The sequence below is a fragment of the Notolabrus celidotus genome, chromosome 8 (genome assembly GCF_009762535.1).
Source record: "Notolabrus celidotus isolate fNotCel1 chromosome 8, fNotCel1.pri, whole genome shotgun sequence".
Lineage (NCBI taxonomy): Eukaryota > Metazoa > Chordata > Actinopteri > Labriformes > Labridae > Notolabrus > Notolabrus celidotus.
The window spans coordinates 22,712,364-22,738,561 of NC_048279.1; the positions used below are offsets into that span (position 1 = coordinate 22,712,364).

At 40.1% G+C, this 26,198-nt stretch overlaps 3 protein-coding genes across 13 annotated transcripts in view; all 3 read left to right on the plus strand.

Moving 5' to 3' along the window:
- inppl1b (inositol polyphosphate phosphatase-like 1b) overlaps nt 1–11,349 on the plus strand; it is a 36,012-nt gene extending 24,663 nt beyond the window's left edge. For 2 of the 3 annotated variants that reach the window (XM_034689325.1, XM_034689326.1), the window contains 23 exons: nt 495–635; nt 751–838; nt 942–1,019; nt 1,116–1,253; nt 1,411–1,525; nt 1,617–1,717; nt 1,805–1,907; nt 2,002–2,198; nt 2,458–2,575; nt 2,716–2,812; nt 2,902–3,040; nt 3,183–3,282; nt 4,323–4,411; nt 5,201–5,282; nt 5,747–5,836; nt 5,928–6,041; nt 6,117–6,205; nt 6,298–6,385; nt 6,874–7,026; nt 7,443–7,515; nt 7,642–8,437; nt 8,527–8,645; nt 10,206–11,349. In XM_034689325.1, the coding sequence (XP_034545216.1) occupies nt 495–635; nt 751–838; nt 942–1,019; nt 1,116–1,253; nt 1,411–1,525; nt 1,617–1,717; nt 1,805–1,907; nt 2,002–2,198; nt 2,458–2,575; nt 2,716–2,812; nt 2,902–3,040; nt 3,183–3,282; nt 4,323–4,411; nt 5,201–5,282; nt 5,747–5,836; nt 5,928–6,041; nt 6,117–6,205; nt 6,298–6,385; nt 6,874–7,026; nt 7,443–7,515; nt 7,642–8,437; nt 8,527–8,645; nt 10,206–10,299 (3,202 nt within the window). In that variant the 3' untranslated portion in view covers nt 10,300–11,349. The remainder of the gene's footprint in view (nt 1–494; nt 636–750; nt 839–941; nt 1,020–1,115; nt 1,254–1,410; nt 1,526–1,616; nt 1,718–1,804; nt 1,908–2,001; nt 2,199–2,457; nt 2,576–2,715; nt 2,813–2,901; nt 3,041–3,182; nt 3,283–4,322; nt 4,412–5,200; nt 5,283–5,746; nt 5,837–5,927; nt 6,042–6,116; nt 6,206–6,297; nt 6,386–6,873; nt 7,027–7,442; nt 7,516–7,641; nt 8,438–8,526; nt 8,646–10,205) is intronic. The other variant, XM_034689327.1, reaches the window with a different exon arrangement.
- Nucleotides 11,350–12,665: 1,316 nt separating this feature from the next.
- Nucleotides 12,666–17,895, plus strand: p2ry4 (pyrimidinergic receptor P2Y4). The gene is made up of 2 exons (XM_034689161.1): nt 12,666–13,963; nt 15,366–17,895. Exon 2 carries the CDS (start codon nt 15,417–15,419, stop codon nt 16,497–16,499), a length of 1,083 nt encoding a protein of 360 aa, XP_034545052.1. The 5' UTR covers nt 12,666–13,963; nt 15,366–15,416; the 3' UTR covers nt 16,500–17,895.
- Nucleotides 17,896–24,477: 6,582 nt separating this feature from the next.
- Nucleotides 24,478–26,198, plus strand: part of sox3 (SRY-box transcription factor 3) — a 49,593-nt gene continuing 47,872 nt past the window's right edge. For 8 of the 9 annotated variants that reach the window (XR_004632277.1, XR_004632276.1, XR_004632278.1 and 5 more), the window contains exon 1: nt 24,478–24,698. The gene's annotated coding sequence lies outside the window, so the exon portion shown is untranslated. Of the gene's footprint in view, nt 24,699–25,201; nt 25,245–26,198 lie in introns of all 9 variants that reach the window. The other variant, XM_034690822.1, reaches the window with a different exon arrangement.

Sequence of the window (26,198 nt, forward strand, 5' to 3'; positions counted from 1 at the left end):
AAACACCTAGCTTCAATACAAAACAGTAACTAGTCGCTGGAAAGATATTTCCTTCTTGGTGCTTGATGATGAACAGATGAGCTTCTCATTCTGTGTGTGGCTTGATTAGATGTGTACATGTGACTGATTATACACAAGTGATGGTGTATGGGTTGAACTGATTGGTTGTGTCACATTAGTTGAAGCCATCTGTTCAGTTCAATTTAAATTAAAATGTTCTTTTTAAACATCCACCTGTTGCCAATCATGCGGAATGGAACATGTGAAACTCTTTGAATTTACCCTTTATAAATAGTTTGGCCTATTAATAAACAGTGTTGATGTGTTCAATGCGAGTTGAACTTCTTCTCTTGTTCTGCTGTACTTCCCTAATATTGAGATACATATGTCTTCTTCTAGCAGATAAAACTGAAGCAACAGTCATGTCTGCGGAGCAGAAACAACCTGCACAATCTAGAATAATTCAGTCTGATTTATTTTGATCCTGTATTCAGTACTGCGGGTGAGGTGATTGGTTTACTCAATGACTACCTCTTCAGTGAGCTGCCTCTTGACATTGAGAATGTGCAGAAAGGAGCAACTACTCTATGCCACCTCAAGCGTACTCTGGGTACTGCATGCCAAGGCCTCAACAGGTATGCATGCGTTTTGCTTTTAATATTAATATTTAACTGGCAGTGAAAACTATATGCAGGATCTGTGCTGAAATACAGGAGGATCATTAAAGATGTGTTTTGATGCGATCTGCAGTGAGATCGACCTGACCCTCTCCAGTCTGGAAACCCTGGCTAAAGTCTTTGACCATCCGAGTTGCTCTTTGCCACACATCAAGGCACAGGTACAATTCAAAGATGCAGCTTCTTACTTTTATTTATAAATGGTATTTCCATGTTTTCCATGTTATTCTGGATTTTGAATGTATGTGTTTTGTCTTGAACAAGGGACCTGAGATGGAGATAGACAGCTTGCTGTGTAAGATTTCAGCTTTGGTCAGCCTTCTTTCCTCACTAGAGAAAAAGGTACGTTTTATGCAGCTAATGAAACTCAAACTTGTGCATGAAATTTATCAACGACCCTGATAAGATTATAATAGTGCAAATGATCTGCTCACAAAGGTATTGAAAGCGTTACAAGATGCAGTGACCAATCACAACCTGGCAGTGCAGCCTAACCCACCCCCTCCTGAGCCAACACCCACCAATGTTACACCTGTCAAGCACCATGCCAGGCAGCTGCCAGTGCACTCCTTTCAGGTAAAGCGAGTTGAAAAGGGCAAGAACAGGATGTATAAATAGCCTGTGAGGTGGTTGCACTTCACCTTTAAAATACACAACATGAAATAAACTAAATAATATTACTGATCTCTGACATAGTAACAGATTTATGTTGTTTTTGTGTGCATGCATTCAGGTGAAGATGGTCAGGTATGGCAGACAGACTGTTTCTGTGGATGTGGACACAGGAGTGCTGCTCTTTGACAGGAAGGCGGGTTCATTTGGCATAGAGAGGGTTTCACACGACAGAAGTAAGACAGCATTTAATCTTAAGTTCCTGTCATGATTCCTTTGTTTGAAAGTATATTGTTAAACAGTCTGGGATGTTTTCCTCTACATCAGTCCTTCAGATTGTGAAGTTCCAGAGCAGTCCTGCAAAGGTCCGCATGGTTGTAGACAGCCACCACAACACACCACGGGAGATGATGTTTGAGAGCGCACGGGTAAGGAAAGACAATAACCTTCATTATTGATGTGACTCCTCTGTTTCTGTCCCATAAATCACTGAGTGACTCTCCTCTTTTTGTTAGAAACGTGATGCCTTCTGCCAACTCCTTCAGCTGATGAAAACCAGGCACTCTCAGCTGAGTGAACCTGACATGGTCTCTGTGTTTGTTGGCACCTGGAATATGGGTAAAGTAATTAAGATCATCTTATATTTCACTGTCATGTAACAGAAGTTTGTGCAGTGTGCTAGATTATTTAGTATGTTGTCATTTGTACGCAGGTGGTTCCCCTCCACCTCGCAGCCTGCAGTCCTGGGTGACCTGCTGCGGTTTGGGGCACACCCCTGATGAGTCGACTGCCTTGCTTCCTCATGACATTTACGCCTTGGGGACTCAGGAAAATGCACAAGGGGAGAGAGAGTGGACAGAACATGTGAAAGCAACCCTTCGCAGCTATACTCACATCGACTTCAAACAAGTAATGTCTCTCTTTTTTTACTTTTTTCAACTGGGTCATCCAGAACCTGCAACATTTCATATGCCCTAAAATGATAGCATTTCCTCACATTGATGATTTATTTTGAAAAATTAGTGTCTGTGTCAGTATTTGTGTGACCTAAATTGGAGCCTGACTTTAAAGAAGTGGGCCTCATCAGTTGAGGAAACAGTAATTACATGCTATTTTAGTGGTAGACTGCTCTTGTGCTCCTAATGTAATGTGGTGCATTTTCCTATAGGTGGCAGTACAGTCCCTCTGGAATATGAGGCTGGCTGTGTTTGTGAAGCCAGAGCACGGGAGTCGAATCAGTCATGTGAACACAGCCAGTGTGAAGACTGGCTTGGGAAACACATTAGGTATGCTGCCCTGCATGATCTCACATCATAAGAACTCCTAGCTTACTGATAAAAAAAGTACAGCAGTGTATGATTACTATGAAGAAAATGTTAAATTTATGGGACTAAAGATTTGATGTTGAACACATCTGTTGTCTCAGGTAACAAGGGGGCTGTCGGCATCTCTTTCCTCTTATGTGGAACATCTTTTGGCTTTGTTAATTGCCACCTGACATCTGGAAGTGAGAAAGTCATAAGGTACAAGACTGATTATATGTGGCATTGTTTCATTAAAACATAATGTTTAAAGATTTATAATCATCTGATGCTGTGTACACCATCTTCAGGAGGAACCAGAATTTTGTGGACATCCTCAGGCTGCTCTCTCTCGGTGACAGACAGCTCAACGCCTTTGACATCAGCCTGCGTTTCACGCATCTGTTCTGGTGTGGAGACCTCAACTACAGACTCGATTTGGATGTACAGGTGAGACCAACAGCTATTTTCTCTTTATCATTCATGGCTTGTGTTTTGACAGTGTTGTGATTTAAACACTTTTGAAGACTTTTATAATAGTCAATTATGAAATTCTAGACGTTGATGTTAATAATTCTCTCTGTGACTCCAGGACATCCTGAAACATGTCTCGAAGAGGGAGTTTGAGGAGCTCATGTGTGCAGATCAGCTGACCCGAGAGAGACACAAGAGGAAGGCCTTTCTCAATTTCAGTGAGTTTCCAGTTGCTTTTGTCCTCTGATCTATATTGAGAGCTCAAATCAGGGAGCACCAGGGATTTATTTCCCTGTATATTCATATTAATATGATGGAATACATTTAGACCGTCATTAATTGATGTAGTGAAAAATACAACATTTCTGATACATTTTATTGTATATTTTTTATTGACCCTCAGTGTTAACCTGTTTATTTACAACCTTGACTAACTTTTATAGTATTTTTTTTTTTTTGAGGGTATTTAAGTATGATAGGCCCGTTGCATTTTTCACAATATTTTAGTTTTTTATGTCAGAATTTTTCTACCTTTCTTTGAAATGTCTCTCCTCAAATAGGAAAGTCAACTCATTGGGGAACTAGTTCTAAGGCTCATAATGAAAGGAGTATAGTCAAACAGAAATGTCAAATAATTCCACATTTCATCAAACAATGAATGATTGCCTTTCTTGTTGTATTTTTTTGTGTGTTAGTTTAATGGCAAATCAATGTATTTATCTTTCATTTTGGCAGGTTCCTAAGCATTTAATCCCTTGATCCCCAAAATATAGGTGCCAAACACCCACAACCCTTACTGTCCCTCAAAGTGACTAAATGTTGTTTCATACTTCATTTAGCTGGTCTGTAGAAAATTGTTCTACATACAGACACATGTGCTGCTACTGATGCTTTTATTAATTAGCAGTTAACTAACCCTAACCTTAGGAGTCATCTGGCAACAAGCAGAATAGGCATACAACAAATATTTTGAAGATTTTATATTAAATCTAACTACCATTTTTGTTTATGTTTTTAAAATAATGGGTAAAATATACAATTTTAAGTTACTTGGAAAAAAAAATTCTGGAAGACATCTTGTGACCCCCCAGGGGGTCCCAACTTTTACTTGGGGGGACCACTGCTCTATACCAATGTGCTATTTAACATCAAAAAGAACCAATGTATTAACCAATACATACTGCTTATCTGGCTGTTTAATTACAATATAAATATGCCCTTGCTTACTTTGTACTCCTCTCATTTTGTCCTGTTCAAGAGGAAGAGAAGATTGCATTCCCGCCCACATATCGGTATGAACGAGGCTCTCGAGACTGTTACCTTTGGCAGAAGTACAAAACTTCAGGGGTGAGTAACATGTTGCACCTCAGAAAAACAGGATGAGGGATACACATAAACCATGGTTGAAGCGTGAGACAGAGGATGCTTTTCCGCAGCTGAAACAATAAGTGACTTCAAAAAGGCTCAGACACCAAAAAAAGTAATAGTTCTGAAACTTTATCAAGATTTTCCAGTGTGAATAAGATGGCTCTTGTGAGGGCATTGTTGGCATGTGGATATTCACATGTTGATGTGTCTCTAAGACCTATGAGATCTAAGAAACAAGCATGTGGCTGAGAGCTGTTAAAGTCAGGACCAACAGATCCAAACTTGCTCACAGGTGATTTTATAGTTGAATGTTTCTTTTTGAAATACCTTGCTTCAGACTTGTTATTTTTTTGTTCTTAATAACATTTCACCCTCTGATCTTGACATGGTATTTATTTTATAAGACTTTTAGCCTGTAAGTTTATTGTATAACAGCCACTGATGCTAAATATGTAGCCCACACAGTTCCGGCATCAAGTACAACAACAAAGAAAAGACCCTCAAAGCATTTAAAGTGTAAAACTGACTCACCTCCAAAGATATCCTTATGTGTAACTTAATCATATTGAAGGGGTCTGCGGAGTAAGCTGGCTTTAACAGCAGCTGCCACAGCCTCTAAATATAGGTTGTGAGTGACATGTGACACACACACTATAAATGGATTGTCTGGCATTACAGGAATTAAGAAAACCATCATTGTTAACATTTCCTTACTCAGGCATTTTCATTTTTACACTAAAGACATTATACATGCATCTGTTTCTATAGGTGAGAGTCAATGTTCCTTCATGGTGTGACAGGATTCTGTGGAAGTCCTACCCAGACACACACATCATCTGCACTGCTTACGGTAAGAAATGGAGGTTGTGAAAAAAAGAGGCAAAATGTATAAGAGTAGTAAACACAGGGCAGTGCAAAAGTCTAGACATAACCATACATTTTGATGCAGCATACCCAAATAAGATATATGGGGCATGTTTCTTTTTTCATTCTTACCACTGTGAAATGTCAGTAACCCTTAAAATGAACACGGTCCAACCCTACATCCTGGTCTGTGGTCCAGAGAGAGAAACAGAGTCATTTCCTCTTGTTACGGGCTGAGCTTCTGTTTCAGAATAACTTCAGCAGGCTATCAAATCATAACACACACATGGGAGAAACTTCCCTCTGAGTCCTGAATCACTCCTTTGACACATCTTATGAAATATCACTCACTGCTTATTCTCCCAACAGTCCTGTACACTTTATGTAGCTGAAGTACTTAGAGTTTTTTTTTTCGCTTTTTCAACACTAAATGGATGTTACTTTTACCAGGATGCACAGATGACATCTTCACAAGTGACCACTCACCTGTTTTTGCCACATTCCAAGTGGGAGTGACGTCACAGTTCAGCTCCAAAACAGGTGCTTTTATTGTTGTAGCACAACAAACAAAATAAATACGACTCAATCTCTTAATTACCTGAACAGCACTGTGATACATTTTCTCACACAGAACAAAAGTCAAGTGTGGAGAAAGCCTGGATAGAGCTTGAGGGCATCGAGGCCATCGTGAAGACTGCAAGCAAGGCAAAGTTCTTCATTGAATTTCATTCCACTTGCCTTGAAGGTATGGAGTCACTTTAGAAAGACATTCTATACAAAGCATTATGCAGCATAGTGACACTCAGATCTTTCTCTGCAGAGACACGACGCTCCAGTGAGAATGATTCGCAGAGCTGTGATGTTCCCGGATTTCTCAAACTGGGCTGGTCCTTCAAACAACTGCCCAAGGTAAGAGGCTCAGTCTGCTCCAGTGCAGCTAAAAGTTTTATTAGCTTCTTAAAATAAAGTGTGTACTTATGATTTATTAATATCTGTTCCAGCTTTTGCCAATCATGTCTGACATGGAGTATCTTCAGGATCAGCAACTACTGTTGTCTGTCAAGTCATGCGATGGATTTGAGTCATACGGTTGGTCCTCTGATGAATACGCTTTATCTGATTAACTACTCATTACATAATACTCCTGTTGGTTTGTAGTAATGCCAAAAAAATCCTTTAAATGATAGTTTATCTTTAGTTTCAGCTTCAACAATGATCCTGTTAAGTCTGTATCCGGCCCTAATTAGTTTAACCCTACTGTTATGTTGGTTTCTCTGGAACAGCAATAATGTTCCTGGGTCAATTTGACCCGGGGCATATTCAGTTATCCAAAAGTGTCAGAACCCCCAAAAAATCACTGACCAGGGTGCTTGCAGCTGCTGAATTAAGGAAATTTCAAAGCACTTATTACATGTTTTTTAATATAAATTTCGTTCTAAGTGCTGAAAATACAAAGTGAATGAAACACCAGTGTCCAAAACTGAAGAAATTGTTTGAAATATAAGGAAAAATGCCAGAAATGTCTACCTAGAGATGATGTAGTGACTTATTTGGTCTATCAAATATTATTTCAACAGGTGAATGCTGTGTGGCTCTGCGCATCCTCCCTAGTGCATCCGAGCAGTTTGAGACATTTCTAAGTCACCGTGGTGAGGAGATGGGCTCCATTAGAGGTCGTGTGAGGATCCATGTGCCAAAGGACCGAAGGGGAACAAGGAAGAAAACCTATGGTGGGTTAGCTGGAACTATTCCTGTCTTACTCTCTGCCCTGCTTGCACTATCACTTCCTGCTAAACTTCCATCTCCACTGGCACTGCTTTCTCTGACTCTCCTGTGAGTCTCACATTGCTTCCTCTATTTGGTTTCTCAATGATCCCTGGCTTGGCTTTGCACTTGTTGGTATCTATCGACCACTTCCTCTTTTGGCTTCTGACTGAATGACCCTGACCAGATGCATCCTGAGACACTGAAACCAGGACAGATGAGTATAATGTCACCAGGTTAGACATCACAACACACACAAACATCACTTTGCTGTGTGATGCAACCTGACTTTGCCTTCAGCCTACACACTCTACACAGACTTTTGAAACATCTTGCTTTATGTAAAATGCATTATTTAATTTCTGTGATTTGACTTTTACAGAGTTGTTTCACGTTGAGAAAGATCCTGTGAAGGGACACTTGTCTCCTGCACCGACACGTGTTCCAGTAAACAGGTGAGGACACATTCCTTGAAGAGCGAAGACAGAGAGGAGATGTTGAATGCATTGCTGCCATGATATTTTGAGAAATATGAAATCCTTCTCAGCCGACAAAACTCAATTTATGTATCTTTATTGCAGATTATCAGCAGCTCCTCCCAAACTCACTCCAAGCAGCTACACCAATCCAGCCTATTTCATCTTTGAGGGTGTGTCAGTGACACGCAGGGTGGAGGAGGCTCTCCCCCAGCGGAAGGACCCTCAGGTGATCTGGTCTGGAAACGAGGCCTTGCAGCTTCCAAAAGTCTCAGGACGTCAGGCATTTGAAAGGAGACTTAGATGCAGATCAGACTTTACGGAGATTGAAATTCCCTCCGTCCTGCCCCAGTGCTCCCCAACAAATGAGCTTCATGCACCCCAAACCAACTCCTCATACCAGCTTTTCCCCACCAAGACACAATCTCCTATTCCTCCACGCTCAAGTAACGCTATACCACAGTACCAAGAACAGACTTCACATCCAAAAGAAAAATACCACAGTAAAAATGCAGTTCAGGACTCCATCCTGCCAGAGAAGAACCTGAGGAACTTATACATGAATCACCCAGCAATCATCAGGGAAAAAGCCAGAAGGGATCCACATCAGATCCTCCCAGAAAGGACCAATCCTGTTCGAGCAGCTAAGAAGCAGTCTGCCTTCCCCTATGTCCCTTCTCACTTAGCACACTGTCAGGCCACTGTTCCTTGGATTGTGGATCTGCAGCCGCCAGCACCTACAGGAGACAACTCCCTCACTGCTTTGCAAATCGCCAAGTCCCTCAGTGAAGTCGACTTTTTCCCGACCGAGCTGAGAGGCCCATCCATACCCAACCAGAGAGTATGTTATAGAAACGGCCCGTCCATGCATGGGGACAGAGGCTACAACTGGGAAAAAGAGGTAGGACACTGATCTCAAAAACAGTTCATAAAGTTTATTGGGTCCTGGTCCTTTGTGAAATATAAAACCTTCTTTGTTTCATATCAAAGCAGGTGTCTGTCCTCCAAGGTGCACCAGAGACAGTGCGGGAGCTTCTCAGTGCTCTGGGCCTTCAGAGATACACCCTGGGGCTCAGCCTAAATGGCTGGGATGATCTGGATTACTTCAGGTAAAATGATTTTGGGAAATATGTTTCTGAAAAACATTTTTTGGTCAAATTTAACTGTGGTTGACATTTAATGACAGGTGAAATGTTGCAGGTTTCAGACACTGGAGTGAGGGGTGTGTCCAGATTATTTTAACTGGAGTGGCCAAACTGGGGCACTGCCTTATGCATGGGTGATATGAAGTCTTTGTGCACACACACAAGAGTGAAAAGCATTTATTTACCATTCCTGTCTCCACCAATCATATCTATTTTAACTACTAAGATTGAAGTATCTTAAGTTTCATTTAAATATGCACAAAACTCCTGAAAATGTCCCCAAATTATCAGGGTGGGCTGCAAGTGTGAATGCAAACAGGCCACATTTTTTTACCTAACTTTTACAAGACTTGTAAAAATTTCCTAGTAACACTTCTGCCTGAGGTAAGAGTGAGCCAATGTGATGGCTCAGCGAGAAGTATCCTGAAAAATTCCCAGCAAGTGAGAAGAGTGATGACATTTATACCCTGCAAACAGAGTGAACCTGGAAGAGTGAGACATAACAGTTTAAACAAAAATATTAGAAGCTGAAAAAGCAGAACCATTTTCTGGATGACAACAGCGAATGTCCCTGCACATCTGTCAATGCAAAAAAAGTATTCATGCGGCAGGCCTCTGTTGCTTTGTTTGCAATCATGTTGTAAATATTACATTGTGGCTCTCATGGCATGCTTTTAATGTCATGTCCTGCCTCCCAAAACTCACCCCCACAACACAACAGAGCGGCAACATACTCTAAGCTTAATTCTGAAAAGACTCACAGAGAAGCTGTGCTAGCATGTCCGAAATATACCAACACAAATAAAAGCAGTCCGTTGCAACACAGCCCAAATACTTAATTTTGAGGTGAGTCTCATCTCTGAAAAGACGACTAGCTAATCATAGTTCAGGATTTTTTGGATAGTGACTGGGATGGTCAATCAGATTTCCTGGGGGGGCATACCACCCTGTCCACCCCTCTGGACATGCCTCTGGCTGTGACACATTTGAGTTTTTTTTAAAGCAAACATCTGGTAGATGAAAACTGCAACAACTGTGAGACATTGTAGTGTCTTCTAGAAAAACAACAGATCCACTTAATGCAACCTCTACTACTGTTATATTGTGTTAGTTCAAAATACCCATAACCGATCAGTATTTTTCACCTCTGACCTCCTAGCCCTTTTAAAAATTACACATATTGTTACAGTTTACTTTTTGCTCTGTTATGCATTTGTAGAATGCAGCAAGAATTATAATTCCTGTTAAAATAATTTTATTTCATTCTTAATGTGATGAAGATATATTTGTTTGAAGAGAAAGCCTTTGTGTGCACTAGACAGAATCAACTAGGACTTGTGTCTGAGCTTTAGGGCCTGATCAAATTACAAGAGCCCATGTGAAAGCCACACTCATGATCTGAGTGAGTGTCTGAGCGTGACATGTCAGGTTGGCACTTGTTGTGTAAATATGTTGGCACTGCATATATAAAAACCTAGTGTGGACAACTGTTGAATTAACAGCTAGGTGTGTCTGTCTTTACAGCGGTGTCACAGAAGAGGATCTACGGGCTGCAGGAGTTACAAACCCTTCACACAGGCGCAGGATCCTAGAGAACCTGCCAAGGAACTGGAACTGACACACACACACAAATGAAAAACTGTTAATGGTACGATGCCTCACAGTCTCCTTAATCACAACTGGAAGAATTATTAAAGCCCAGATCTGGTAGGATTCAGCTGGACGTAACCACAGCTCTGCCTTCTTTGTATTTTTCTCAATCAATATCAGTAGTTTGTCTGAGTTCACACTGCAAAGGAACCACAATACAGGACGCTCCTGCAGTACAGTCACCCATCCTTCCTGATTGATGATGAAAGAGCTGGATGATAAGAATTAAAGGCGTGTTGCGAACCTCCATTTACTGACACTTGTATAAATATTGATTAGTACATCAAGGTCTCATCGATCTTGCTTTAAATGATTTTTAAATGAATATAAAAACAAAGTCCTTCAATTCGCAGTGTTCACTCAAGGCCGATGTTTACAATTCATCTCTATTCCTGCAACTGTATGCTCACCCTTACCCTGTTATCATTGAGCCTGGATCTGAGCTTGTAAAAGCCCAGGATTAAACTTACAGAGCATGAAATCCATGAGTGTACATATCTACTGGAGCATTGTTTGTAAATTTGGTTCAGAGGGGCCTATCATAGCTCGTCTTTTACTGTCATACTGTTGTTATCATGTCACTTAATCAGCACTTATGTCAGCTGCGCATGTTTTATGCAACCTTTATGAAGTAAAGTGCATAAACAACTCTTGACTGTTACCCTGCAGCCACGAGTGTTGTTTCATGATGTGGAGCATGAAATCGGAGGAATTGCCCCCTAAAATCTGCTCCATTTGAGTGTTCAAATGACATGTTCAAACCATGATGCAAATGTTCTAACATGTCATCTAGGACTGAGTTGAAGCATTCTTTTTCTCTTTGGTTTTACACAACTCTTTTGTTTGTTTCAGATGTTCTTCCTTGAAAGTGCATCAAAACATTTTAACATTTAAGCTTGGATGACTGACTGGGAAACATTCCTATAACACCCTTCAACGTTGTATATAAATAAGATTACAGCTGTAATTTTTCTGATTACAGGTTGCTTGAAACTGTGGCCAGGTCCATAAACAAACATGTGAGAGTTGCATTTATCAGCTCAGTAAAATAACACACCACAGCAGCTAGAGTTGAGACAACTGTGGATCCAGTCCCAAAATACCTGGTTTATCTGCTATGTGATCATCTCTGTTGTTGCTTGTGGTATTCAGTTGAGGTTGTTACTTATTAAGGCATGACCAAACACGTCTCTCTTTCGTCTGGCAGCAGGGACAGCAAGGACAGCAGGTCAGTGACCAATGAGTCACTGCTACACACACTGTAAGGCTGGCAGTGAGATCGTCACCTGCTGGGAATTTTTGGCAACATGGAAGGAAGGAAAAGGGAGGAAGGAATTTAATGTTATTTTCTCTTAATACTCCCATGGTCAATTGAATGTGGGTTTTGCAAGACAGGTTTATGTAACAACATGTTTTGAGAATTGATTGTTGAGATATGATTGAGCAATATTGACGCCCTCATGCCCATTCAGGTATTTTTAAGAACGAATAATCCCTCTTGAATGACTATCAGTGTGTGATAGGGTTTTCCCACGATGCAAAAAAAGGATAGACATGCAAATATTCTTGTAGGTCATTCTCAAAGTGTCAGTGTCTCATAGTACACCAAAAGTAAATTGCTCTTGTGTTTGTGCGCCAAAGATTAGGCATGTCATACAAGACTGTAAATGGCTTTCAAATCTGACTTAAGATGTCGCTTGGATCAAACCAGGCACATACACTTTACTGCTCACTGGAGATGAAGTTTAGTGTTGAGTGCAAAACACTGATTGAAGAAGGGACTCAAAGACGAAGTAAACAAAGGATGAGGATGTATTAACAAAGGACAAATTAATACATGGCCTTAGCTTTGTTTACATGATGACATTTTCCAGCTCTAAGGTGTTGTATAAACCGATGCTGCACTTTGAACTAGCTTTGGATGAAGAACATGCTTTGTTAGTGGCCCACTCACATTCCAGAAATGTGAACAACTGAAGCTCACACACAGAGACACACATATTGAGAATGGGTTGAAAGCATCTGGACTTTCCATTTGTAAGAAAATTGTTTCCTTCTACAGTGAGACAAATATCAGGATTTATACTGTAAAATATACCTTGAATCTGGTTTTGAGCCATGGAAAAAAAAAAAATACTACCGCATATGTTCATACCTTTGCAGCATTTTATATTTTATTCATCAAATAGAGAAATCACCAAAGGAGCTGGTGGCCTAGCGGTCTGGGTGCTGGTGGCCTAGCGGTCTAGGCGCCCCACGTATAGAAGCCACAGTCCTTGTTGCAGAGGTTGCTGGTTTGACTCCCAGCCGCTCCCATGTGCTGCATGTTTTCTGCTCCCCATGTTTCCTGTCTCTCTTCAGCTGTCCTATCATCAAAAAACATTTAAAAAAAGAGAGAACTCACCTCAGCTGTTCAGTCTCACTAACAAAAAACTGAACGTAACTGTTAGGCATGCACTTTGAATGTGAGTTGAGTCATATTTTAACGACTATCAACACTCTAAATCATAAAAAGAGTCCTTCAGACCTCATGTGTTCATAAACTTTGGGTGGATATGATCTTGTTCCTGGCTGTGCATCAATCAAACTTAAGTGTCCGGTAACTTATTAAGAGAGAGTCTCATCTCACCTCAGTTTGTGATCTGTCTCTGACGACTGCATCGGCCATCCATACTTACTTTTATTCCTTTATGATCACACTTTTGTGTTGACTTCACAGCTGTGCAAACATTAACTTATATTGCATTTCTGTCTTTACTGCATTTAAGTGTTGTCCTGAGAATGAGACACATGGTGCTGTTCGAAGCGATTTTTAAATTTCTGTTTGAGTAAAGCAATATCATAAAGGAGATGTGTATTCAAAATGTTACTACAGTGTGGAGGTGTCAGCAAAAAAGAGCTGTGTAAGTAGAAGTATAATCATTTAACTTTGTGAGAGTGCTGTTTCTTCATGTGAGGTGTTAACATGTAAGCAGTATTTAGATGCTGTGGTCTGACAGTGCTGAGTCTTAGTCCAACATGTCGTGGGAATTTATTTCACAGTTGCGTGTACATTAAAATTGTGACTTATAATACAACATTTGATAACATGAAATGTGTAGTAATAGAGTTTAATTACAGGAAAGTGGGATCTTTGACCTGCTGCAATTCTTTATTTCCAGAATTCGACCTGGAAAATACAAAAAAAATGGTTTGCTACCTAGGTTTTAATCAGATCTATGAAAGTATTTGATTCTATGAAAGAGGAAGTTAATTCAGTGTAAATAAGTAGAGGAAGGGATTTCAACCGAGGACTTGTAGGGCGGCAGTTCTGTCCACTCAGCACCCTGACTTCTCATTTCAGCTCTATAGAGTAGTAGTAGTTTACAGCGTGCTCTCCATTCACCCTGCAGCGTTCAGTGTTGTTGACGCTCTTGCCAGTCGTGGTGCAGCTATGCACTCCTACTCCACCTTCGTCGAACAAAAACTTTTCCTGCGTGTCTAATGTGCGGCTCGGGGAGAGTGAAGAAGAAGTTAACAAGTGTGAGAGAATCGGCGACTCGACTTTGTCTTGAAAACTGAGCAAACACTTTCCTCAGTCACTGGAGAAGAAAGCAGCGCGAGACCAGCACGTCTTGAGGATCCCCGTGTGGGTGAGTAGCGATAGATAGCAGGGTTATTTTATTACTGAGATTGGAATATCTCGACTAAATCTGACGTTGTGAATCACGTGCATAATCTAAAAGCGCTGTATGGATGTGGTTACAATGTTCCTTTTTGGTCGAAACGCTTCAAACTATCAGACTACAGTGGAATGTAATAAGTGCATATTCTGAAGTACTGCGCATAGGTCAAATTGTTAGGTTCTCGTGCTTTACAAGACTTAACTCTGACTCACTTTGTTCACATGTCTGTTACATTGAAGCTTACTTGTTACACTTATTGTGTAATATACTGTAAGAGCCATTATTCACGTTGTTATATAATACCATAAAGCATTTAAAATACTCCAGCTAACCACCTACAACAATAAATGCTTAAATGATAATTACATATTAATCTCAATATTTTATACATAACTTTAGGGATTCATCAGTGAATTTTTTGTCTTTATGATACTTTGCTGAAGTATATGTTTTTTATGAAACACTTTTAACCCTCCTGTTATGTTCTTTTCTCAGGGACAGCAATGATGTTGCTGGGTCAACTTGACCCAGGGCATATTTAATTATCCAAGTGTCAGAACCCCAAAAAATCGCAATTCACATTTTTAAATCTCATTATTAAATCCATTACAAACCATTCAAATCAATATTTAGTGCATTTGTGTTCTTTAATATGCACAGATCATGGTTCAATGAACACAGTTGCAAAGAAAAATGTAGTATTTGACACTTGTGACCCCTTTTAGCCTCCACTTTTACTGCAGGGTCAAATTGACCCACAACCAGTATCTATGTAATATTAACATGCAGGGGATGGGGGGTTTGCAAATGTTTGAAATGATCCATTTTCATTTTATATGTTGTCTACGCTAATTAAGCCAAGCAGAAGAAGTTTCATAGCATTAAAATACTTTAAACATTTTTATTTTTTTTTTTACTTTAAAAAGGGTCAATTTGACCCACAGCACAACAGGAGGGTTAAGTAACTATCAATACTACTTTGCAGCTTTACTGCCTTAAATGATGTAAATGATGTGAACAGTCTGTTCAAGACATTTGAAGAAAAATATGACTCTGGTTGATGCAACCTTAAACCAGCATCTAAGTGATATTTTCATCACTGGTTGCTTGAAAATGTATTTGCTCTATAAGTTGCCAAAAAGAAGTTAGATCAACACTGACCCAATTTAATTTAGGTCTCTAATTGACATCTTTGACATGATCCAACCAGTAGTCAGAGGTCTAAAGAGAGCAAGATAACAGCTCATATTTTCTGTTTGAAAACTAAAGTTATGGATGCATGTTAACTTAAAAAAAAAAAGATGTATCAACTCATTAGTGTATTATTTTTAAATTTTTCAACTGATTCAAAAATCTTCTTATTTTGCAGGTTTTATAATTTCCCTGGCTTGAGAGTGCTGCACTGAGAAGTAGTATCACAATGGAAACCCTCCTCAGCAGCCCTGGAGCACCCAACCAATCCATGTTTTCCCCCTCCATCTTCAACTCCAGCTGCCGCTTTGACGAGGAGTTCAAATACATCCTGCTGCCTGTGTCCTACAGCCTGGTGTTTGTAGTTGGCTTCGTGCTCAACGCAGCAGCTCTGTGGCTCTTCCTGAAAATGCGTCCGTGGAACCCGAGCACAGTGTTCATGTTTCACCTCGCTCTGTCCGACTTCCTTTACGTCCTCTCCCTTCCCACCCTCATCTACTACTACGCCAACCGCAGCCACTGGCCATTCGGAGTTGTGGCCTGCAAATCAGTACGTTTCCTCTTCTATGCAAACCTTTACTGCAGCATCCTCTTACTCACCTGCATCAGCGTGCACCGTTACCTTGGCATCTGCCACCCCATCAAGGCGCTGACCCTGGTCAAGTCGCGGCACGCCCACCTGGTGTGTGGCATGGTGTGGACAGTCGTGACAATCTGCCTGATCCCCAACATCATCTTTGTCACCACCTCCAGGAGGGACAACGACACTCTCTGCCATGACACCACCAGTCAGGAAGCATTTGAGGAGTATGTGGACTATAGCTCTGTCGTCATGGTGCTTCTGTTTGGCGTCCCTTTCCTGGTCATTGTGGTGTGTTACTGTTTAATGGCACGGGCTCTGTGCCGGCCCAGACAAGGATTATCTGCCAGCAAGCATGGCAACGCCTCCCGTAAGAAATCGATCAAGCTCATTATCGTCGTTCTGGTGGTGTTTGCGGTGAGCTTCGTCCCGTTTCACATCACACGAACCCTCTACTACACCTCGCGTGTCTTAGATATGAACTGTAAGTTCCTTAACATTGTCAACTTTACGTACAAGATCACCAGGCCGCTGGCAAGCATCAACAGCTGCATCGATCCAATTCTGTATTTCCTGGCTGGGGATCATTACAGGTCCAAAATGATGTCTGTGCTGACTGGAAGAAGACAGAATACAAGCAGCCAGACACCTGAACAGCCGAACAATAACCAAAACATCGCTCTGGTCTATAAAAACGCAGCCATTCAAGACAGTGGAGAGATCAAGAGATAGCAGGAAAATGTAATTATTAAACATTGACAATTGTTGCTCCAGGCTTAGCTAACATTTTCCATGCAGGATGAAAAACCATCTTTGAAACGACTCCATGTTGCAGTGAGAGATTTGTGGGAGCATCAGTGAACTTTAATATTTACTCACAGCATATGATTGTACTACATTAACACATCTCTGTTATGTCTCTGTATGATAGGCCCATGTTGGATCCCTCTCATGTCACTGTTTGAAAGATTAAATTCATGTGGGTTTGTAAATAATGTTCCTCTTCGCGGAGATGATGATGATGATACCTTTACTGTAGAAGTTAGCCGCTTCATTTGGACATTACGAGAGCAGCTGCTGGGACACAGGTGTTCCCAGCTGCTCTGAAGTCAATCTGGAAAGAATCAGTGTGAGAATTATTGTCACCCTGGGTAAGTGGATGGAAACAGGACTGATATTAACTTCATACGATCAAAGACGGCTGACTGTCTGAATGTTGCCTGACATTAGGCAATTCTTCCTGTTTTATCAACAGTGTGTGTGTGTGTGTGTGTTACCCAGAGACTCTGGCTCCTGACTCCAGCTGTTTTTGTCCTTCAGTTCCACAGCTGTCTCTTGCTCAACTATGAAGCAAAACAGAGACTATGATCCCAACTAGAGATATAATTTCAAACCACCCACGCTTCATTAGAAGGAGGGGGGATTTTCCTTTTCACTTATACCTTTGGGATTGATACATGGAAAGTGAAGGTCTAATTTTCTTTCTTTTTAATCTGTAATTTAAGCAGAACTCTGATAGTTTTGCAGGATGTGAAAACAGTGTTGGAAAGTTTTACTTCATGCTGCAGAGCATTTGTTGCTCCACTTTTGTTTATAATGTTTATGTACGAGCCTTTGATGGCGCAGATGTTTTCTATAGCTCTGTGTCATTTTTCTCATGATACTGAGTAAGGGCATTATCTATAAAGGTGTTTTTGTAAAAACAGTTTGAAATGTATCATACAGTTTGATATGTATCATACAGTTTGATATGTATCATACAGTTTGACTGAGAATCTCTACTGCTCTCTGTGTCAGGTACCATGAATTACTAATGCAACAAACAAATTTGAAGTGTGAGGTGAAACTGAAACAAACTCAACTTGGTGTGACCTGATTTCATAAGATACCGCTCAGCTGATGTTTGGGAAGTGAAAGCAGAAGGAGTCAGGTTGCAGGACATGATGGACAGACCTAAAAGAACTTACAATTAAGAGAGCTCTTCTGCAGAAGGACGCCACTCAGTTTACAACATTTTATGTGACGCATTTAGAAAGATATATTCACTCCAGCGTACAAGATACAACCGTCAATTTTAATGTTTCCAAAGATGATTGGAAGTTATAAAAAATGCATATTTTTCACACTGTCATCTTCTTATGTGTTTCTTTTTTATTGGCTTGTGTCGGTGCTTTATTGTGGCTGAATGCTGCGTCCAACGTTGTTAAAATTCAAAGCTAAAACCACAACAAACAAGATAAGGATGCTCTATCTTGATGTTTCAAAAGTTACTTTGGAGTTATAAAACATGCACATTTGGCACACTGAGTGTCATCTTCTGTGCTTTTTTATTAGCTTGTGTCGGTGCTCTATTGTGGCAACATGGTGCCTGCAGTCAGAAATATTCAAAGCCTAAACCAAATACTTTTATAGCATCGTCTTTATCAGTCATCTTCAGACATCAGACATCTCTGTATAACATTATTCAAACCAAGCTTAATATGTTATATCTTCTAACAATTTTGAATTACACTATAATGGTTTATTTTATCAGCATATTGTTTTGTATCTTAACAACTGTTAGCATGTCAAACAGATCAGGGTGACCCTGACTAAAATCTGCCCCATGTAAGGGCAATTCCTGAAGGGGGCACCTAAAGTGCCATCAAAAGTACTGCTGAGCAAGAAAAATGCAACAAACTAGTATTTAATGTATACAGAGCAAATGCTGATTTATAGTTTTCAACTAAAGCCTACTGAATAACTGAAACTTAAATAACTTAAGGGTTGCACCAGCATGTTAAAAACTATAAAATATCTATCTTGTTTATACAAATGAATACCAAAAACACAAATGTATTGTCTTTACCTATCTGCAAGTCTAAATAAGAGAGGGCTATTTCTTAATTATTAGTGACGAATGCTCATCAAACCTACCTGAAACCTCTATGTCACTGTCTAATGGTGCACTTCCACTAATTTAATCCGTCACTCAAGGATTAAATTAGTGAGTTATCTTGTGTAACAGGCTGAAAGGAGTTTGTGATGCTCTGGAACCTTTTTTTCGTTGTTGCCAGTTTTGACCAAAGAACTGCTTCCAGAGGCACTGGCTCTGAACCGGCCCAAGAACCGACTGGGTGGAAAGGGGGAAATATTGAAATCAGTTATTTATTCAACAGGCTGCTAGTAGCTTCTTTGCACTTAAATGAGGAACATTTTCTATTTTTTTTACTTAAAATTGTGACTTTAGAGAAACATCTACTTTTCTGGTCCTTAAATAATTAAGTTTAGCAGATTTAAATGTTGCCACCCAGTACTCTAAAAAGTATGTACAAGAATGTAACATATTTGGATTATTTTGTAAAGTTAAAGTGGGGATTCATTGAGACAACCCTCCTAGGCTTGGGTTAAGTCTCTAATGTTAACCCCGCCTGGCCAGCCCTACTAATGTTGGTGCCCCAGTTTGGCCCTCCCAGTCCAAAAAGTCTGGCTCTGCTACTGCCACCAAGTGGCCTGGATTGGTTCAGTACAGTTTGGAATGATAAACCCAACTGTCCCTTCCTCTCTGTGCCTAGATCTGTTCTTTGTGTTGCCTTTCATCAATGGCAACATTATAAACATTTGGATGGGTTTTTCTTTTCTCTGACATATTTTTCTAACTTGTCTGGCTACCAAATGGACACGTGAATACATAAACATGTACACACACACACACACAGTATGCAGGGGTATACTAATAGGAGAGAAGCCCACTGACCAAAATAAGACATATGGGAATATGTCTAATAAGACTTTTTTTTCAGGGTATCTCGAATGTTGCTGTGGAAAAATTCAAAATGCAATAAAACCTACCAGAAAGTCTTACACAGTGTCTGGTATACTGTTTGTTTATGTCTTACCTATTTTTAAAACTGCAGCTAATTCACACACAGTAAGAAAAATAGTTGTGTCGCTTATATTCACCTAATTGCATTACAGATATATTGCTGGTAATCTACAGAAAAAGACAGTAGTCTGGTGTTCACATTTTGCGTTCCAAATGTTAATGTGTGTCATGAGTGAAATTATAAATTCACATCTGCCATTTATAATACACAAAAGCGCTTGAAAAGTGTTTCTCTTCTTCTACTTGTCTTAATTAGCGTAATCAACATATAAAATAAAAATGGTTCCTTTCACATATTTGCAACCCCCCCTGCATGTTTATATTGCATAGATTCTGTTCGTGGGTCAATTTGACCCTGCAGTCAAAGTGGAGGCGAAAAGGAGTCAGAAGTGTCAAATACTAATTGTTTCTTTGCAACTGTGTGACGTATTTCACCCCAATCACACACACACACACACACACACACACACACACACACACACACACACACACACACACCCACACACACACACACACAAACACACACACACACACACACACACACACACACACACACACACACACACACACACACACACACACACACACACACATGACTTTTGATGGGAACCATCTCTGTTCCCTTGGGCAAACTCCACCCACATTGAGGGGACTCTCAGCAGGGTAGTGATGTGTCATGATGAGCCGATGCTTTATAGTGAATCAGAAGAGCCGACTCGCATCGTGAGAGGGCCGTCTCCCAGTTCTTTCCTTTCGCCGCTTAGCTCTCACAGTGTTCAGCCCCAGCTCTGCTCACAGCAGAACTTTGTTTTGATCGGTCAGCATGGCGGCCAGACGGCCAATTACATGTGAGGATATAGGATACAGGTAATGGAGGGGAGGCTGTGTATCGTGGCTACATCTGTTCCTTCAGAGAGTCTTATCGAAGACAGGGCAAACACTCACTGAGAGAAGAAATCAGATCAGCCCATCCAAGCTGAGGCATTTGATTTTTCTCAATGCCAACCTGAACTGAGGACATTAATGTTTGCTCCAGTTTGGTTCTGGTTCTGTTTTATCCAGTTTAGTTCTGGTTCTGTTTGCTTGAGTTGGTTCTGGTTCTGTTTGCTTGAGTGTGGTTCTGGTTCTGTTTGCTTGAGTTGGTTCTGGTTCTGTTTGCTTGAGTTAGTTCTGGTTCTGTTTGCTTGAGTTTGGTTCTTTTTCTGTTTTCTTGAGTTTGGTTCTGGTTCTGTTTTCTTGAGTTTGGTTCTGGTTCTGGTTCTGTTTACTTGAGTTTGGTTCTGGTTCTGTTTACTTGAGTTGGTTCTGGTTTTGTTTGCTTAAGTTTGGTTCCTGTTCTGTTTGCTTGAGTTGGTTCTGTTTGTTTGAGTTTGGTTCTGGTTCTGGTTATGTTTGCAGTTTTTTGTTAATTTGTACAATAAAAAAGTTTGATTAAAATACTAAACAAAAGTAAGAATGATTTGCAACAGAATAAATGCACAAAATTGGGCAATTATAAGGCTTCTCATAAAAACACTGTATGTAAAGGGGTTTTTCAACACACAAACCATTAGGTTTTGGAAAGTAAGGGTAAAATATACGACTGCAAAAGATCCTAAATTAAGAGTCGTTCAGGGGGTTGAAAAAGCCAGCTCTTCTTTGGGAGCCAAGTCAAAAGAGCCGAAATTCCCATCACTACTAACCCTATACCTAATCATAACCCTAACCCTAACCCTAACCCTAAACCTCATCATAACCCTAACCCTAATCATAACCAAACCCTAATCATTACCTTAACCCTAACCCTAATCATACCCAAACCCTAATCATAACCTTAACCCTAAACATAACCCTAACCCAAACCCTAATCATAAACCTAACCCTAACCCTTACCCTAACCCTAATCATAAGCCCAACCCTTCTCATTACCCTAATCATAATCCTAACCCTAACCCTAATCATACCCAAACCCTAATCATAACCTTAACCCTAAACATAACCCTAACCCAAACCCTAATCATAAACCTAACCCTAACCCTAATCATAAGCCCAACCCTAATCATAACCATAACCCTAACCCTGATCATAACCCTTACCCTGACCCTAATCAGAACCCTAACCCTATTAATAACCCTAACGCTAACCCTAATTATAACCCTAACCCTTACCCTTACTCTAACCCTAATCAGAACCCTAATGCTAACCCTAATCATAACGCTAACCCTAGTCATAACCTTAACCCTAATCATAACCAAAACCCTAATCATAACCCTAGCCCTAATCAGAACCCTAACCCTAACCCTAATCACAACCCTAACCCTAGCCCTAATCATAACCCTAACCCTAACCCTAATCATAACCCTAACCCTAACCCTAACCCTAATCATAACCCTACCCCTAACCCTAGCCTTAACCCTAACCCTAACCCTAATCCTAACCCTAACCGTAATCATAACCCTAACCCTCACCCTAATCATAACCCTTACCCTAGCTCTAATCATAACCCTAGTTCTGGTTCTGTTTGCTTGAGTTCGGTTCTGGTTCTGTTTAGTTGGTTCTGGTTCTGTTTGCTTGACTTGGTTCTGGTTCTGTTTGCTTGAGTTTGGTTCTGGTTCTGGTTCTGTTTGCTTGAGTTTGGTTCTGGTTCTGTTTGTTTGAAGTTGTTTCTGGTTCTGGTTCTGGTTCTGTTTGCTTGAGTTGGTTCTGGTTTTGTTTGCTTGAGTTGGTTCTGGTTCTGTTTGCTTGACTTGGTTCTGGTTCTGCTTCTGGTTCTGTTTGCTTGAGTTTGGTTCTGGTTCTATTTGTTTGAGTTTGGTTCTGGTTCTGTTTGCTTGAGTTGGTTGTGGTTCTGTTCTGTGGATATATTTGCAGTTTTTTGTTATTTTGTACAATAAAAAAGTTTGATTTAAATACTAAACAAATGTAAGAACGGTTTTGTAACAGAATAAATGCACAAAATTGGGCAATGATAAGTCCTCCATAAAAACACTATATGTAAAAGGGTTTTCAACACAAACCATTAGGTTTTGCAAAGTTAAGGTAAAACATACGGCTACAAAATATTCTAAATTAAGAGCCGTTCGGGAGTTGAAAGAGCCGGCTCTTCTTCAGGAGCCAAGTCAAAAGAGCCGGCTCTCCGAAAAGAGCCTAACTTCTCATCACTACAGCAGGGGAGGGGAAAAACATATACAGATTATCTGCAAGGGAGTCCTACCAACATTATACTCTGCATCTACACATGACACACTCTCTGTCAGAGCTATACAAAATGAGCAGCAGAAGTAAACAGGAGACAACCCTGGCACTCCTCTTTGATCATGACAGTGACAGAGAGGAGGGTGTGTCCCTGATGTAGACTATCTTGTGGTCAATTCTGAGTCTGATGATTATGAACCAAATGAGGAAACAGATATTCATATTCCTCCAAGCAGACATTCACATCAAAAATGGGGAAATACAGCGATCTTCATCCCAAATATACGTCAGACAAAACTGTCAACAGAAAACATTATAAAGACAGAGCCACTAGGATAGCAGTGACTCGTGTAACAGACATCAAGTCAGCTTTTGAGCAGGTCATGGTAAATGGTAAATGGACTTGTACTCATATATCTCTTTTCCAGTCTTCTGACCACTCAAAGCTCTTTTACATTACTCGCTCACTCAATGATGGTAGAGGCTGCTATAGTAAGGGACCATCAGTATTAGCTGATCTTATTCTAGACATTCATACAACTGAGGGAGCAGTTTGGGGTTCAGTGTCTTGCCCAAGGACACTTCAGCATTTGACTGCAGGAGCTGAGATCGAATAGAGACAGCTGTCAGCCATTAGAACAGTGAGGGACAAGTGGGTAGAGCAACTTCCACTACTCCATTGACCCATGATCTGTGAGGATTAAAGAACATCATTGCACTAAATATTGATTTAAATGGTTAGTAATGGAATTAATAATGAGATTAAAAATGTTTATTGGGATTTTTTTGAGTTCTGACACTTCTGGATAATTAAACATGCCCTGGGTCAAGTTGAACCACAAACATTATTGCTTTCTCTAATAAACAAACACACCGGGAGGTTTAAAACTTCAAAACGCATCGTTTAGCCTCAACAAGTGTTTTCTGTCCATTTTTCTTAAAATGTTCTGTTCTTCCATAGTTGCAGGGTTCAGACCCCCGTTATTCATGTGTATGGCTCCTTAAAATACCCCAAAATATCTCAAACTTGAATGAATTTTAGGCAGGTTTTAGACCAGGGCTATTCAATTAAATATTAGGTCTGGCCGGATTTTCAGACTGAGGACATGAGCTGAGCCGGACATTTTTAGCAGACAGTGAGCAAAGTTAACCATTTAAAAGAAAAACAAATAGATAAGATAACAAACACACTGGATGTTTATTAAGGTATTGCCACTTCCAAAAGGGCATAAACACAATAAAAGAGCAATACTTAAACTAAACCTATGCTGAAATACTGCTTCTTTGAATCTTACATTTCAAACACATAACTTCAACACATTTGACAGGTAAATACAAGCACATGTTAAGGTGCATATGAACAAAAAAGAAAGAAAGTGCAGATTAGGAACACCATCTTTTGTTTTGGTGCATAGATTATTTTTTATAAGAAATTGTCAGTGTTAGTAAAATATGTTTTTCTTTCCAGACCCAAGTCAATTACTCGGCAGTTGCTTTCGGGCCACTTGAGGGTTGCTTTCGGGCCGCATGTGGCCCGCGGGCTGCTAATTGAATAGGCTGTTTTAGACTATTTGAATGAAATACATAGCTGATTGTGAATGTAACCCATGTAACCCCGTCACTCCTTCTTATGAGCGCCCCCCTGTGGTCGACCTGATTTTGACAGGAAGTTGTTGGTTTGGAGGGAAAAGCCTCTCTGTTGGTGTGAAGTTGAACAGATAGAACTAAGTGAACACTACAATTTTACAAAAACAAAGTTGTAATTTTGTAACGTGCTGTAAAAGTAGGCTATCTTAACATCACGCTGTAAGCTTGTTTGCCCTCAGCCCTGTTTAAAAGGCAACTACGGAGACCATAAAGATGTGCCATGGCCCAAACGCTCCTGAATCACGGTAAGATGGGAAGAGCAGTCAACCTGTTAATGTGCTGTAAATACACTCAACACTAATGTGATTGGAAAGGGATTTTTTCTCATGTCTATTAGAGTGCAAAAGCCCAATATGTAGGCATATCTATGAGAGCGCACCTGATTCATCCATTCACCTGGTTGCAACACTAGCGAAGGCAAACCTTTATTTTAAGCCGTACAGTCCTTGTGAAACAGTAGAGTTATTAAAACTGACATATGTGTTTCATATCATAATCTTAAGCATAGAGAAGTTTGCTTGTCCTGATATATTCTGGAACCACTAATAGGCTACAGTTGTATTGGGGCTGAATTGCTAAAATAGCTTAATTGCAACTCCGAATGATTCTTGGTGCAGTTGTGTCGCATTAAAAGATTGAGCCACATGGGCCACCATTTTGGCTGCATGTTAAATATTTATTTGGGTAAACTAAAGACAAGTGACCATGAAGACACAAGGAAACATGTCTTTTTTTTTTCTTTGTGAAGGTGCATTTCTCCCCCTGACTTCAAAATATTGCTTGCAGCAGAGGTAACCATGCTAAACTCTAATTTGCTGGCTCACTTTGTGAAATAAGCTTTTTTTGTTGTTTCTGTTTTTCTGCCAAATGTTCTCCGACGTCAGTTTGAGATAACAAGATAACTGATATTAATTGGTTGTAGTATATTTTATTAGGGGAATTAAGTTCTTGATATTTTTAATTAAAAAAAGAGTAGGAGTAGTTATATCAGTGCACCAACCTGCGCCTGTAAGACTGCACCACGGGTATTTACGCCCTTAAATTGATTGATCCCTAAGGACAAAACAGCTTACAGGCTAATGGACCAACATGTCGGCACATAGGAAAGAAGAAACATCAAACCACCGACTTTTTCATTCAGATATTGATAAGCCGTAAGAGTAATGTCGTTTATCAGTTAGATTTTTAAATTTATTTGGTGTTATTTGATCAATTTCTTGGAAAGGACTTTAGCGCTGTCACTTTAAATGTGACAAATAACGAGTGTTAAATGATTTACAGATGTTGTTTCGTCTAACAACGAATCGAAAAAATGAAACGAAGGCTTGTGTGTTCAATTGAAAGAAAATCGCCAAATTTAAGCCGTGAAATCCTCATTTGATAAGATACTAGAATAAAATAAAGTCTATGTCATGTCCTGTATTCTATTCATTTTCTAAAGCATTTAATTTACTCTCATTCCGGTGAAAAAGAGAGGCAAACTTATTCCTGAATCAAATATAACAGTCAGAGAAAAATGATTCTGTTTGACAACCTCTGCCGTGTCACTGACCTTGTTACTATTATTTGATTGTTTCTCTGTATCTGTCTTCGTCTCGGTCGCCCAGGCTTACTTGAATAAGTAGCAGGATGTCTTCCTCCTTATCATCGACCATCATTCAGACAGACAACACGTCTGAATGAAACACTTGATGTCCCCGTGCAGAGAGGATGTGAGCCTGTGCTCAAGGACAAGCTGTGGACAG